Raw genomic sequence first — 16,225 nt, 5'->3', positions numbered from 1 at the left:
TTTTTGCGCACCTTTGATGCCCTTAGTGGACTTCCTCTGGAGGGTGTGGAGCCGAAGGGCCCAGGCCGACTTACAGTGCCACCCTGTTATGCCCACTGGCCTTGAGGTGCGCCGGTGTCAGGAGGGGGGGGATTCAGAAGAATTGATCTCTGTAGTCTCCTTGATGGCAGGTCCAGGGTTGGCCTCCAGCATTTCCTCCTCCCTGAGGGTACCTGTAAGGCCTGGGTGACTCCATGGGATGGAGAGGCAGCTAGAGTAAGCACCAGAAATCTCTGAATCATTTAGCTCTGCCGGTCCTGCAGGCTCCCCGTTGTTTGCACCATGGTGTTGACGACCTGAGCGATGGTCGTCAGTGACTGCGCCATGCTCTGGAGTGCTTTGTGCAATGTCCACCTGCCTCTTGGACACCCCCGTCAGCGACTGGGGCATGGTGTCGAGGTCCTCAGCAATTGTAGGGACAGACTGAGCCATGCCTTGCACAGCATCACTCCAGGTGCGGACGTCGTGCTGCACATTTCCCACTGCGGTCACCACCCTAGTAGTGTTTATCTTGGTGCCACACGTTGCCGGCACCATCTCCTGCACCTGAAGGCTTTGAGACTCCTCTAATTGGCCTTGCATTCGCTGGAATGTCAGTGAAACCCCCTCCTGAATGTCACAGCTCTGTCCTTCACCTGCATCAACTTCGGGAGAATCTTGTCCAGAGGTTCGGCATCTGGCTGGAATCCAGCTGTGTTCTGTGATCCAGCAGATCTCTGTCTGCTGCCTCTCTTGGGTGTTCCTGTCTCTACCTGTGATGCTCACCCTTGAAATTTGTCTATCAATATTGCCCAACGAGGTGTGTGTCTCTGCAGTAGTCGAAGGTGCGGGTGATAGCTGTAATGCGGTGTTTTCCTTGGGGCTCTCCTCTAAGGTGTTCTCTTGGGTGGCAGGGAGGGTACAACTCCGAATGGCCCGGCCTCATCAGATGGTGATCCTGCGAGACAATAAACATGTGGTCAGTTAGAGGGAAGGATACTTGTGAAGAACATGAAAACCACTTGAGACAGGTCATCTGGGTGAAGGACAGTGGACCCTCACCTCTTTGCCACAGGCCAACCGCTCCTTGGTGACTTATTTCTTCTTGGACAACCCTGTGATCTTCAGGCCTCGTCCCTCATTATGGGTGAGTCTGGGACTTCTACCCTGTCTTCGGCCTTTCCTGCTTATTATGGGCTATATTCTCCTTCGGGGACAAAGAGAAGGCATTGTGAATCATACGCCTGATGGGTCAGGGGGAGTGTATAGCAGCTGGCATGTTTGGGCACCACATCTGGACATGAAAGGATCGTGTTGGTGGGTGCCAGGAGGCTCTGAGGAACAAGTACAGGATTGGATGTGGAGAGGGTGTTAAGCATCAGCCAGTGGATTGGGTGGAGGGGAGGGGATGGGGGGAGGGTGGTGAGGAGGAGGCTTTGAGAATTTGAGGGATGGCAGGCAGAACTGATGTGAGGAGAGCGGCGATAACCTACCATTGCAGCTCGTTGGAGGTCTTTTGTCTTGTTCCTACATTCGACGGCGGTCCTCTTTGTCATGCTGCCTGCACTGACTGCAGCTGCCACTGCCTGACAGGCGGCATTGCCCACCCTGCTGTTGGTCCTCCGACCCCCTCGAGGAAACAGTGTGCCCCACATCTTATCGATGGCATTGAGAAGCCTTGTGAGGTCGGCAACCCCAAAGTGACAAGAAGGTTTGCATGCTGCCATGCTTGTATGTTGACTGGAAATGAGTGATGAGGGAGCATTTAAATGCACGGTAGCGCAGTGGTTAGTACTTATACCTCCGTGGATACAGGTTCGATCCCACAGCGAGCTGCTGAGATGCAGGTCGGGAGAATCAGACAGTGAGAAAACTAGTAATGGTGAGATTCACATGTGCCTCATTTTTGGCACAAAATGCCATTGAATACAGGCTACAATCTCGCCAACGTGGCTGACAAGAAATTCCACGCTTAACGTGTCCAAAAGTGGACTTTTGGAATTTTGCTGAATCGTGCATAGTAGCTCTTGCAAAGAAACAGCACAGGCACAATGAACCAAAACACCTCCTTCTATTCACTCTGATTCAATGATAATCACATCAACAGGATCCTGAGGTGTTTAATCACTCAATTGCAGATTTCTTATATTCTTAATATTCTTAAAGAACACCTTGCCAGTAACTGTTATCATCTGTGGAGAAGATGTTCAGGATTTCAGATCAGGCAGTCAATGGCCACACCCTGTCCACAACATTATTTTGTAAATTATACACAGAATATAGCACAGGTGGTCTGCTTAAGGATTTGATCACAATATCTTCCATTTTTCACGCGTTGAATAGTTCCAGACTGTTCCTGCGAAGCCAATATTTGAATTGAAATAAGCATAAAGGGATTACAATTTCAAAAATTGTAATATTCGTTCCAAGAATTGATGATCTTCCTGTGAAAATTGTGCTACCGATAACTTCTAGAGAAATGGCTGTTTACCCCGAGTGATCGTGACACATCTCCAAACTACACACACTTTGATGCACTGTTGCCTTCTCTAGCAGTAAGACATACCATTTAAAACCAACAGACTGCTTTTTTTTGTTATTAAAAATGATATTGTCCTTTTTCTTAGTTTCTGGTGTTAATGAAAATGGACATGGACAAGGCATGGAATGTGAGAAAAACTCTCTATGACCAGACCTTCCTGTGTATCATTGTTCATCTTAAAAGAGATACTGGTGGCAAATGTATACCATTTGCCCAATTAATCTGCATTGGTGAGTATGAGCTCAAGTACATTCCATGCAGCCACGTTAACAAATCAAATTTTGTTCATAAATGTACAGTAGTCATTTTCAAATAGTTATTTGCAATTACCTGTCGCAGATGAGGTGGTAATAGTGGCAAAGGATTTCCCTGCAAAAAAATTACAAACATTTTGGTTGAATGGGGTAGATTGATACTGCCCTCGGGAGCTAGCATAGTAAAGTGGGGCCTTTTAGAGAATAAATCAGTGAATACGAAAATCAACTGAACTATGTAACAGATTCCAATCCAATGCTGGGAACTCTCCCCCTGCTAATATTGTGAATTGCCTCCAAGGGAATTCTTTTGCTAATGTAGCTCATGATTTATGATGCCAGTGTAGTCATTAGGTGAATCTGAGTTTGAGTGAGTTTGGACATTGCAGGAAGTTCTACACAATAAAGACTGTGATCACTATAGGAAACTAGAGCCATTGCCAGGTACGTTTGAAACAAAAGGACATGGATTTAACCCTATTGCCAAAGGAATAATGGTGAGGATAAGGAAAAATTAACTCTACACGACCAGTTAATATGGTTTAGAATCCAGCAGATTCTATTTTAGCTTTCAAAAGGGAATTGGAGAAATACTAGGAACAGGAAAACCTTCAGTGCAAGGGTGAACAATCAGGGCAGTGGGGTTAATTGGGTAGCTTTGTTAAAGATCTCTTAAAGGTCCATGAGCCAAATAGACGCATTCTGTCCTGTATCATTCTATTTCAATCAATTCACCAGCTTTGTGCAGTTTAACTACCCATTTTCAACATCAGGGCCGGGATTCTCCCCTACCCGGCGGGTAGTGTTGGAGTGGCGTGAACCACTCCGGCCTCGGGCCGCCCCAGAGGTGCAGAATTCTCCGCACCTTTCGGGGCCAGGTGCTCACATTGAGGGGTTAGGCCCGTGCCGGAGTGGTTCCCACTCCACCGGCTGGCGTGAACGGCCTTTTGGCGCCACGCCAGCCGGGCCACGATTCAGCAAAATTCGCCGGCTGGCATAAGTCCGCGCATGCGCCGGTGCGTCAGCGGCTGCTGACGTCATACCGGCGCATGCGCAGGAGAGGGGGTCTCTTCCTTCTCCGCCATGGTGAAGGCCATGGCGGGGGCGGAAGAAAAAGAGTGCCCCCACGGCACAGGCCCGCCCGCGGATCGGTGGGCCCCGATCGTGGGCCAGGCCAACGTGGGGGCACCTTGCGGGTCAGATCGCCCCCCCCCCCCCCTCCCAGGACCCCGGAGCCCGCCCGTGCCGCCAATCCCGCCGGTAAGAAAGGTGGTTTAAACCACGCCAGCATGAGAGGCCTGTCAGCGGCAGGACTTCGGCCCATCGCGGGCCGGAGAATCGCCGCGGGGAGCCCGCCGATTGGTGTGGCGCTAATCCAGATCCTTTATCTAAACCTGTTGCCTATTTTCCAAGGATCTACTTCCCTCTGTTCCCCGCCTGTTCATATATCTGTCCAGATGCATCTTAAATGATGCTATCGTGCCCGCCTCTACCACCTGTGCTGGCAAAGCGTTCCAGGCACCCACCACCCTCTGCATAAAAAGCTTTCCACGGACATCTCCCTTAAACTTTCCCCCTCTCACCTTGACATCGTGACCCCTTGTAATTGACACCCCTAATCTTGGAAAAAGCGTGTTGCTATCCACCCTGTTCATACCTCTCATACTTTTGTTGATTTCAATCAGGTCCCCCCTCAACCTCCGTCTTTCCAACAAAAACAATCCTAATCTACTCAACCTTTCTTCATAGCTAGCACCCTCCATACCAGGCAACATCCTGGTGAACCTCCTCTGCACCCTCTCTAAAGCATCCACATCCTTCTGGTAATGTGGCGACCAGAACTGCATGCAGTATTCCAAATGTGGCCTAATCAAAGTCCTATACAACTGTAACATGACCTTGTATAGGACTTTTAGATCAGAAAATGATCCCACACACGCTGTACCCAGCATTACTTTGTAAAATGAACACAGCACAACTGAATTACTTCAGAATTATACAGCAAAATTAGAAATTATTCATGAGGTTAATAGTTCCAGACCATTCCTTCATTTACACTCAAGAATTTAAGTCAACCTGAGCAGACCTAATCACAGAAATTGTCGTATTGATTTGGCGTCATTGATCTCCACGTTAAATTGTGCCAATAATTATGTTTCCTAAGTTTCTTTAACACACCTACAAACTATGTACTCACAGTGAAGTGCTATTTCCCCCTCTGGTGGCAAGAAATATTTAAAGTCAATATGACATGAAGAGAAATGTGGCAGAATATTCCTAAAATTACAGAGTGCTGGCTTTTCTCTCCAGATTTAGCAGCACTCTGTGGAATTTCATTCTTATGGCAACAATCACACAGCCCCTTTGAGTGCTTCAGCATGGACTTCAAAGAGCCCCTCCCCTCCACCGACCACAACGTGTACTTCCTCAACGTAATTGATGAGTACTCCCGGTTCCCTTTCACCATCCCATGCCCCGACATGATTTCTGCCACGGTTATCAAAGCCCTGCACAGGGGCAGCACGGTGGCGCAGTGGTAGCACTGCAGTCTCATGGCGCCGAGGTCCCAGGTTCGATCCTGGCTCCGGGTCACTGTCCGTGTGGAGTTTGCACATTCTCCGCGTGTTGCCGTGGGTTTCACCCCCACAACCCAAAGATGTGCAAAGTAGGTGGATTGAACATGCTAAATTGCCCCTTAATTGGAAAAAATGAATTGGGTACTCTAAATAAAATAAAAAAATCAAAGCCCTGCACAGCATCTTCACTCTGTTCGGTTTCCCCACCTATGCCCACAGTGATCGGGGATCCTCCTTCATGAGTGATGAGCTGCGTCAGTTCCTGCTCAGCAAGGGCATCACCTCGAGCAGGATGACCAGCTACAATCCCTGGGAAATAAACACCTTGTGCAATAAATTGATGTATCGTCAATTACCTTGAGACGAGAATGGTGACACAATCAAGGCTTTATTGCACAAGATGCTGTGCCTCCTGCAGCTGGAACCAGAATGGGAGCAGCACAGGAGAGCATACACTTTTATACACCGGATGCTTGGAGGAGCCAGCAGGCTGGGATTTACTGCGGTACCTGTAATACAGTAGCAGTACCGTAATACATGCGATGTTACTAGTGGTGTTTACCACACCTTCAAGGGTGATCAGGACCCTCCACCCCTAAGAGATCAGGAATCTCCCATGGAGGTCGGAATCCCCCCAAGCAAAATGGAGATTGGAACCCCCCCCCCCAAGTAGATCAGACCCCCTCACCCCATGAAGATCGGGCAGCCGTCCTACATGGAGATTGGGACCCCTGTTGGACAAGGGGGAAACTCATGCAGAAGGGCAACCACCTACCCCATGGTGCAAAGATTAGGGCATCCCTCCCCCGCACCATGCAAACATCGGGGTGAATTAATACCCGCCTACCGGCAGCAGGGCATTCCTCCCTCACTGGCACCATCCCCTTCCACAGTCTCCGCACACAGCCCCCCCTCCCCCCCCCCCCCCCACCCCACTCCAATGCATGCACAACCTCACCCCTCCAACAACCATCGGGCCCTCCTCCCACACATAAAGGGATCCCCAGTTGGAGTGCAGGGGGGCCTGCCCCAGCATCCTGGCACTGCCAATCTGTAACCGTCCCCTGGCAAACTAGCAATGCCAACCTGGTTTCCTAAAACGATCAAGTGCTCGGAGTGCTGCCCCTGCACTTGGTCTTTCTAGGAAGCTTTCCAGAACAAAGATAATCAGAACAAAGAGCCAGCGACTGAAATAAAACTGCAGTGAGAAAGCGCAGCTGCTCAAAAGAAGAAGTAGTTCAGAGTTGATGAACCCCTTTAGAGCTACATAAACAAATGGTCGGCACCGATTTTTTTTGTCATAAAATGCCACAGTTCCTCAGCACTTAGTCTCAAAAACGATGAATCCAGCCCATTTCTGTGAATTGAAAAGGGACCTCACAAAGGTACATTGGAACACAGAATTATGGGGGGGAAAGGTAACAGAGCAATGGAAGGTTTTCAGAGAAGAGATAGTTCAGGTACCAACTAGACATATTCCCTCAAAGGGCAACAGTCGAATATCCAGATAATATGCACTGTATCATGAAGAGAATAAGATTTAAGATAATAACAGAAAGGGGAAGTTTATAACAGCTGTTGGGAGCAAGATTTAGAAAAACCTTGTTTCACACAGCGAGTGGTTCGAGTCTGGAACACTCTGCCTGGAAGTGTGGTGGAGGCAGGTTCAATTGAGGCATGCAAGAGAGTATGAGATAATTATTTGAAGAGAAACAATGTGCAGGGGCATGGGGGAAAGACAGGGGAATGGGACTAAGTTATGGTGCTCATTTGGTGCACATAAAGGGCCAAATGGCATTGTTCTGCGCTGTAACAATTCTGTGATTCTGTGAATCAGGACGATTATGGAAAGCACAGCAGAAATTTGGAATAGTTACTGTGGAAAGGGCCGAGAGGTTATCAGAAATGATTAGCAGGTGATGTTGAAATGAACCAGAACAAAAAAAATGATTTAAAGACCCAAATGGTAATGCTCATGTAGAGGACAAGGCTTAAAGCATTAATGAGAACTTTGCATCTGCCTTCACAAAGGAAGCAGATATGTAACGGTTACACTGAAAGAAAAAAGAAAAGTGAAGATATGGACAGGAGAGTAATAAAGACTACCTACTAAAAAGATTGACATTAATGAAAGTTGACAAATTATCTGTTTCAAATGAAAGACATCCTAGGTTGCTGAAATAAACAAAGATGTAAATAGCAAAGGCACAAGTCTCAATATTTCAGAATTACTGGAGAGAAGAGGAGTGTCGACAGACTTGCAGGAAATAGGAGAGGGATAAACCAGGAAACTGCAGCCGAGTTGGTCCAATATTTGTGGCTGGGAAGTTATTGGAAAATATTATAATGGACAAAATAAACCTTAATTTGGAAAAGAATGGGTTAATCAAGTAGACCCAGCATAGATTTTTTAAAGTTAATCAAGTCTAACTTTATTAATTATTTGAGGATATTTCCTCAAATGTAAATTTGTGGAATGGAAATTTGAAATGTAAATTTGTGGGGCAGCGCGGTGGCACAGTGGTTAGCGTTACTGCCTCACAGTGCCAGAGATCCGGGTTCAATTCCAGCCTGGGGTGACTGTTTGTGTGGAGTTTGCAAGTTCTCTCCGAGACGGCATGGGTTTCTTCCAGATGCTCCAGCTTTTTCCCACAGTTCAGAGATGTGCAAGTTAGGTGTATTGGCCATACTAATATCGCCCCTTAGTGTCCAAAGTTGTGCAGGTTAGATGATGTTATGCAGGTAGGGAAGGCGGTAAACCTAAGGTGCCCTTTCAGAGGATCGGTGCAGACTCAATGGGCCAAATGACTGCACTGTAGGGATTCTATGTCCCTCCCTTTTTAAATATTAAACCTAAATCACCACCTTCTCAGGAAGCACATTTTCATCTCCTGGTTGCGGATAATGGAGAAGGTGCTGGAACATTTTAAATAACGGTTCCTCAAAAGATTGTGCAAGGGCCGATCAGGAGAAATTTCTTAGTTCACAGGTTTGTAAGGATCTGGAACGCTCTATCTGAAAAGTGGTTGAGGCTCTCTCCAAAACAAGTTTGAAAGCGCGATGGACACACACTTGAGGCTGAGGAACGTCAATGGTTACTAACATGAAGCAGAAATGTGGAGTTAATCACACATGGAGCTGGATTCTTCGATCCATCAGCCGTGTGTTTCACAATGCCATGTTATTCATTGTCAGCAGGATTCTATACTGTCAGATTTGTCAATGAGATTTCCCATTGAAGCCATCCCATGCCATTGCGAAATCCATGGGCGAGGGTGCACTCCCGTTGGGAAAAGAGAACCCAACAGCCGGAGAATTCCTGTTTGAAGAGTCAGCACAGTTACCATAGAATTCTGTGTTGTAGGTTTCTTTCTACTCAACTGGTCTCTGCATAGGGAGGCAGTGGTGCAGTGTTATTGTCACTGGACTACTAATCCACAGACCCAGGGGACTGCTCTGGGGACCCGGCTTTCAATCCTATCATGACAGATGGTGAAATCTGAATTCAACAAAAAAAATCTGGAATTGAAAGTCTAATAATGTCCCTGAAACCAGTGTCGATTGTTGAAAAGCCCATCTGGTTCAATAATGTCCTTTGGGGAAGGAATTTGCCATCCTTACTGTGGTAGTCACCACTGTTGTATATATATATATATCGCATATAAGGTGTATTACGGTAATGCTCCTGTACTACAGATACGGGGGTAGATCCCTGCCTGCTGGCTCCGCCCAGTAGGCGGAGTATAAATGTGTGGGCTCCCCGAGCTGCAGCCATTTCGGCAGCAGCTGCGAGAGGTTATACATCTCTGCTTAATAAAGCATTGATTACACTCTACTCTCGTCGTAATTGATAGTACATCAATTTATTATGCAGAGATTGTACAACGATGGACCTCCGCATCAAGCCTGATCGCCTGCAGCTGCACCCTCAAGCAGACAACACCAAGTCAGCCTTCGCACATTGGCTGGCTTGCTTTGAAACATAAATCGGATCTGCGACAGAACCACCCTCAGAGGCACAGAAGCTCCAGATCTTGTATACGGGGCTGAGCTCCGATATCTTTCACCTCATCTGGGACGCGCTGCGGCCATGGCGCTACTGAAGGAGGACTGCACTCAGCAGACCAACAAAATCTACGCCAGGCACCTCCTGTCCACACGGCATCAAATTCCTGGTGAGTCTGGAAGATTTCTGGCGTGCCCTGTACGCCCTGCCGAGGGACTGCGATTGCCAGGCCGTTTCGGCCGTTGAACATTCTGAACTGCTAATTAGGGATGCTTTCATTACGGGCATAGGGTTGGCATACACCTGCCAATGCCTCTCAGAAGGGGCTGCCCTCGACCTCGCGTCGACCAAGAAACTCGCAATCTCACTCACAGTCGCCTTCCGCAATGTACAGGCGTACGTCCCCACCGCACGACACACACCTCCTGGACATGATGGACCCCGCCAGCGAACACCCCATCGTGGATCCCACCAGTGACCGTCCCCAGCCAATCCCAAACCTGCGCAAGGCAGCCAACCTACCCCGGGAGACCCAAGTGCTACTTCTGCGGACAGGCAAAGCACCCCCAGCAGCGCAACCTGGCGTGGAGTGCGCTCTGCAAGGCCTGCGGGAAGAAAGGACATTTTGCAGCTTAGTGCCAGGCCCGCTCAATCGCTGCTGTAACTAGACCCATTGTCCCTGCACCCCCCACGTGCGACCCGTGGGCGCCACCATCTTCCTCGCCTCAGATGTCATGCGGCCCGTGGGCGCCGCCATCTTTCTCGCCTCAGACCATGTGCGGCCCGTGGGTGCCGCCACCTTGCTTGTCTCAGAATACGTGCTGCCCGTGGGTGCCGCCAGCGAGTGGTTCGAGTCTGGAACACTCTGCCTGGAAGTGTGGTGGAGGCAGGTTCAATTGAGGCATGCAAGAGAGTATGAGATAATTATTTGAAGAGAAACAATGTGCAGGGGCATGGGGGAAAGACAGGGGAATGGCACTAAGTTATGGTGCTCATTTGGTGCACATAAAGGGCCAAATAGCATTGTTCTGCGCTGTAACAATTCTGTGATTCTGTGAATCAGGACGATTATGGAAAGCACAGCAGAAATTTGGAATAGTTACTGTGGAAAGGGCCGAGAGGTTATCAGAAATGATTAGCAGGTGATGTTGAATTGAACCAGAACAAAAAAAATGATTTAAAGACCCAAATGGAAATGCTCATGTAGAGGACAAGGCTTAAAGCATTAATGAGAACTTTGCATCTGCCTTCACAAAGGAAGCAGGTATGTAACAGTTACACTGAAAGAAAAAAGAAAAGTGAAGATATGGACAGGAGAGTAATAAAGAATACCTACTAAAAAGATTGACATTAATGAAAGTTGACAAATTATCTGTTTCAAATGAAAGACATCCTAGGTTGCTGAAATAAACAAAGATGTAAATAGCAAAGGCACAAGTCTCAATATTTCAGAATTACTGGAGAGAAGAGGAGTGTCGACAGACTTGCAGGAAATAGGAGAGGGATAAACCAGGAAACTGCAGCCGAGTTGGTCCAATATTTGTGGCTGGGAAGTTATTGGAAAATATTATAATGGACAAAATAAACCTTAATTTGGAAAAGGATGGGTTAATCAAGTAGACCCAGCATAGATTTTTTAAAGTTAATCAAGTCTAACTTTATTAATTATTTGAGGATATTTCCTCAAATGTAAATTTGTGGAATGGAAATTTGAAATGTAAATTTGTGGGGCAGCGCGGTGGCACAGTGGTTAGCGTTACTGCCTCACAGTGCCAGAGATCCGGGTTCAATTCCAGCCTGGGGTGACTGTTTGTGTGGAGTTTGCAAGTTCTCTCCGAGACGGCATGGGTTTCTTCCAGATGCTCCAGCTTTTTCCCACAGTTCAGAGATGTGCAAGTTAGGTGTATTGGCCATACTAATATCGCCCCTTAGTGTCCAAAGTTGTGCAGGTTAGATGATGTTATGCAGGTAGGGAAGGCGGTAAACCTAAGGTGCCCTTTCAGAGGATCGGTGCAGACTCAATGGGCCAAATGACTGCACTGTAGGGATTCTATGTCCCTCCCTTTTTAAATATTAAACCTAAATCACCACCTTCTCAGGAAGCACATTTTCACCTCCTGATTGCGGATAATGGAGAAGGTGCTGGAACATTTTAAATAACGGTTCCTCAAAAGATTATGCAAGGGACGATCAGGAGAAATTTCTTAGTTCACAGGTTTGTAAGGATCTGGAACGCTCTATCTGAAAAGTGGTTGAGGCTCTCTCCAAAACAAGTTTGAAAGCGCGATGGACACACACTTGAGGCTGAGGAACGTCAATGGTTACTAACATGAAGCAGAAATGTGGAGTTAATCACACATGGAGCTGGATTCTTCGATCCATCAGCCGTGTGTTTCACAATGCCATGTTATTCATTGTCAGCAGGATTCTATACTGTCAGATTTGTCAATGAGATTTCCCATTGAAGCCATCCCATGCCATTGCGAAATCCATGGGCGAGGGTGCACTCCCGTTGGGAAAAGAGAACCCAACAGCCGGAGAATTCCTGTTTGAAGAGTCAGCACAGTTACCATAGAATTCTGTGTTGTAGGTTTCTTTCTACTCAACTGGTCTCTGCATAGGGAGGCAGTGGTGCAGTGTTATTGTCACTGGACTACTAATCCACAGACCCAGGGGACTGCTCTGGGGACCCGGCTTTCAATCCTATCATGACAGATGGTGAAATCTGAATTCAACAAAAAAAATCTGGAATTGAAAGTCTAATAATATTCCTGAAACCAGTGTCGATTGTTGAAAAGCCCATCTGGTTCAATAATGTCCTTTGGGGAAGTAATTTGCCATCCTTACTGTGGTAGTCACCACTGTTATCGCATATAAGGTGTATTACGGTAATGCTCCTGTACTACAGATACGGGGGGTAGATCCCTGCCTGCTGGCTCCGCCCAGTAGGCGGAGTATAAATGTGTGGGCTCCCCGAGCTGCAGCCATTTCGGCAGCAGCTGCGAGAGGTTATACATCTCTGCTTAATAAAGCATTGATTACACTCTACTCTCGTCTCGTGGTAATTGATAGTACATCAATTTAGTATGCAGAGATTGTACAACGATGGACCTCCGCATCAAGCCTGATCGCCTGCAGCTGCACCCTCAAGCAGACAACGCCAAGTCGGCCTTCGCACATTGGCTGGCTTGCTTTGAAACATAAATCAGATCTGCGACAGAACCACCCTCAGAGGCACAGAAGCTCCAGATCTTGTATACGGGGCTGAGCTCCGATATCTTTCACCTCATCTGGGACGCGCTGCGGCCATGGCGCTACTGAAGGAGGACTGCACTCAGCAGACCAACAAAATCTACGCCAGGCACCTCCTGTCCACACGGCATCAAATTCCTGGTGAGTCTGGAAGATTTCTGGCGTGCCCTGCACGCCCTGCCGAGGGACTGCGATTGCCAGGCCGTTTCGGCCGTTGAACATTCTGAACTGCTAATTAGGGATGCTTTCATTACGGGCATAGGGTTGGCATACACCTGCCAATGCCTCTCAGAAGGGGCTGCCCTCGACCTCGCGTCGACCAAGAAACTCGCAATCTCACTCACAGTCGCCTTCCGCAATGTACAGGCGTACGTCCCCACCGCACGACACACACCTCCTGGACATGATGGACCCCGCCAGCGAACACCCCATCGTGGATGCCACCAGTGACCGTCCCCAGCCAATCCCAAACCTGCGCAAGGCAGCCAACCTACCCCGGGAGACCCAAGTGCTACTTCTGCGGACAGGCAAAGCACCCCCAGCAGCGCAACCTGGCGTGGAGTGCGCTCTGCAAGGCCTGCGGGAAGAAAGGACATTTTGCAGCTTAGTGCCAGGCCCGCTCAATCGCTGCTGTAACTAGACCCATTGTCCCTGCACCCCCCACGTGCGACCCGTGGGCGCCACCATCTTCCTCGCCTCAGATGTCATGTGGCCCGTGGGCGCCGCCATCTTTCTCGCCTCAGACCATGTGCGGCCCGTGGGTGCCGCCACCTTGCTTGTCTCAGAATACGTGCTGCCCGTGGGTGCCGCCATCTTGCTTGCCTCAGGACACATGCAGTCTGTGGTGCCGTCATCTTTAACGCTGCCGCCACATCTTCCCCGCATCAGGACACCTGCTCATCGGGCACCTCATCGGGCTGCTCATCGTCTGCAACCGCCGCCAACCAGCCAGGGGCCTTCCAACACCAGCCACGTCTCGCCTCCATCATGATCGACCAGTCCCAACGGCACAACCTCGCGAACGTGTCGACGACTTGGATGGTCGATGGGCACAAGATATCATGCCTTCTGGACTCCGGGAGCACTGAGAGCTTCATCCACCCCGATACGGTAAGGCGCTGCTCCCTCACGGTACACCCATTAACCAGAAGATCTCCCTGGACACCGGATCCCACTCCGTGGTGATCCGGGGGTACTGCATCGCCACCCTCACCATCCAGGGCGTAGAGTTCAGCGGCTTCCGGCTCTATGTCCTCCCCAACCTCTGCGCTGCCTTGCTACTCGGCCTGGACTTCCAGTGCAACCTCTAGTGTCTAACCCTGAAATTTGGTGGGCCAGTACCCCCCTTACTGTCTGCGGCCTCACGACCCTTAAGGTCGACCCGCCTTCTCTGTTTGCAAACCTCACACCGGATTCAAACCCATTGCGACCATGAGCAGACAGTACAGCGCCCAGGACAGGACCTTCATCAGGTCTGAGGTCCAGCGGCTGCTCCAGGAAGGTATTATCAAGGTCAGCAACAGCCCCTGGAGAGCCCAAGTGGTAGTTGTGAAAACAGGGGAGAAAAACAGGATGGTCGTTGACTACAGTCAGACCATCAATCGGTACACGCAGCTCGAAGTGTACCCCCTCCCACGCATATCTGATATGGTCAATCAGATTGCACAGTACCGGGTCTTCTTGACAGTGGACCTGAAATTGGCCTACCACCAGCTCCCCATTTGCAAGGTGGACCAGCCGTACACCGCGTTTGAAGCGGACAGTCACCTTTCCCACATCCTTAGGGTTCCCTTCGGCGTCACTAACGGGGTCTCAGTCTTCCAACGGGAGATGGACCGAATGGTTGACCGGTACGGACTGCGGGCCACCTGCCCGAACCTGAATAATGTCACCATCTGCGGCCACGACCAGCAGGACCACGACGCTAACCTTTCCAAATTCCTCCACACCTCCAAACTCTTCAACCTAGCCTACAAGGAGTAGTGTGTGTTCAGCACTAACCGATTAGCTATCCTCTGCTATGTGGTTCAAAATGGAGTTCTAGGGCCCAACCCTGATCGCATGTGCCCCCTCATGGAACTCCCCTTCCCACTGCCCCAAGGCCCTCAAACGATGCCTGGGGTTCTTCTCGTACTACGCCCAGTGGGTCCCTAACTACGCGGACAAGGCCCGCCAACTCATTCACTCCACCGTTTTCCCACTAACGGCCAAGACTCACCAGGCCTTCAACCGTATCAAGGCCGACTTCGCCAAGGCTGCGATGCACGCGGTCGACGAGACGCTCCCCTTCCAAGTCGAGAGCGATGCATCAGACGTCGCTCTGGCCGCCACCCTCAACCAGGCAGGCAGGCCCATGGCATTTTTTTCACGCACCTTCCATGCCTCCAAAATTCGGAGAAGGAGGCCCAAGCCATAGTAGAAGCTGTGCGACATTGGAGGCATTACTTGGCCGGCAGGAGATTCACTCTCCTCACTGACCAACAGTCGGTTGCCTTCATGTTCAACAACACACAGTGGGCCAAGATCAAAAATGATAAGATCTTGAGGTGGAGAATCGAGCTCTCCACCTACAATTACAAGATTTTGTATCGCCCCGGTAAGCTCAACAAGCTCCCCCCCCCCCCCCCCCTCTCCCGCCGCCCCCCCCCCCCCCCCCATGCCCTATCCCGACATACATGTGCCAGTGCACAAGGGGACCTACTCCGCACCCTGAATGACGATCTCTGTCACCCAGGGGTCACCCGTTTCTTTCACTTCATAAAGGCCCGCAATCTGCCCTACTCCATCGAGGAGGTCAGGGCGATCACCAGAGACTGCCAGGTCTGCGCGGATTGTAAACCGCACTTCTACCGGCCAGACCGAGTGCACGTAATGAAGGCCTCCCCCCCCCACTTTGAACGCCTCAGCGTGGATTTCAAAGGGCCCCTCCCCTCCATCGACGGAACACATACTTTCTTAATGTGGTCAACGACTACTCCAGATTCCCCTTCGTCATCCCATGCCCCGATATAAAGTCTGCCACCTTCATCACAGCCCTCAATACCATCTTCGTTCTGTTCGGTTTCCCCGCCTACGTCCACAGCGACCGGGGATCCTCCTTTATGAGTGATGAGCTGCGCCAGTACCTGCTCAGCAAGGGCATCGGCTCGAGCAGGACAACCAGCTACAACCCCGGGGAAACGGGCAGGTGGAGTGGGAGAATGAGATGGTCTGGAAGGCCGTCCAGCTGGCCCTACGGTCCAGAAACCTCCCGGCCTCATGCTGGCAGGAGGTCCTCCCCGATGCCCTTCACTCCATTCGGTTGCTCCTTTGCACCGTGACGAATGAAACCCCCCCCCATGAACATCTCTTTGCCTTCCCCAGGAAGTCCACCTCCGGGATTTTGCTCCCAACGTGGCTGGCAGCTCCCGGACCCGTTCTCCTCTGCAAGCACGTGCGGCTCCACAAGGCAGACCCGTTGGTTGAGAGGGTACAACTACTCCATGCGAACCTGCAGTGTGGCGTACCCCGACGGCCGCCAAGACACATTCTCCATCAGGGACCTGGCTCCAGCTGGGTCCCCACACCCCCCCCCCAC

The 16,225-nt window shown here is 49.9% G+C and overlaps 1 protein-coding gene across 1 annotated transcript in view; it reads right to left on the bottom strand.

Annotated features, from left to right (window-relative positions):
- LOC119969209 (adhesion G-protein coupled receptor G2-like) overlaps positions 1 to 16,225 on the bottom strand; it is a 280,716-nt gene that overhangs the window by 120,870 nt on the left and 143,621 nt on the right. Inside the window, exon 19 of the mRNA XM_038802509.1 lies at positions 2,891 to 2,929. Coding sequence (XP_038658437.1) covers positions 2,891 to 2,929 — 39 coding nt within the window. The remainder of the gene's footprint in view (positions 1 to 2,890; positions 2,930 to 16,225) is intronic.

Source organism: Scyliorhinus canicula, chromosome 7 (genome assembly GCF_902713615.1).
Source record: "Scyliorhinus canicula chromosome 7, sScyCan1.1, whole genome shotgun sequence".
Taxonomy (NCBI): Eukaryota; Metazoa; Chordata; class Chondrichthyes; order Carcharhiniformes; family Scyliorhinidae; genus Scyliorhinus; species Scyliorhinus canicula.
Note: the sequence above shows the minus strand (reverse complement) of the source record. Positions and strands in the feature narration are given on the sequence as shown.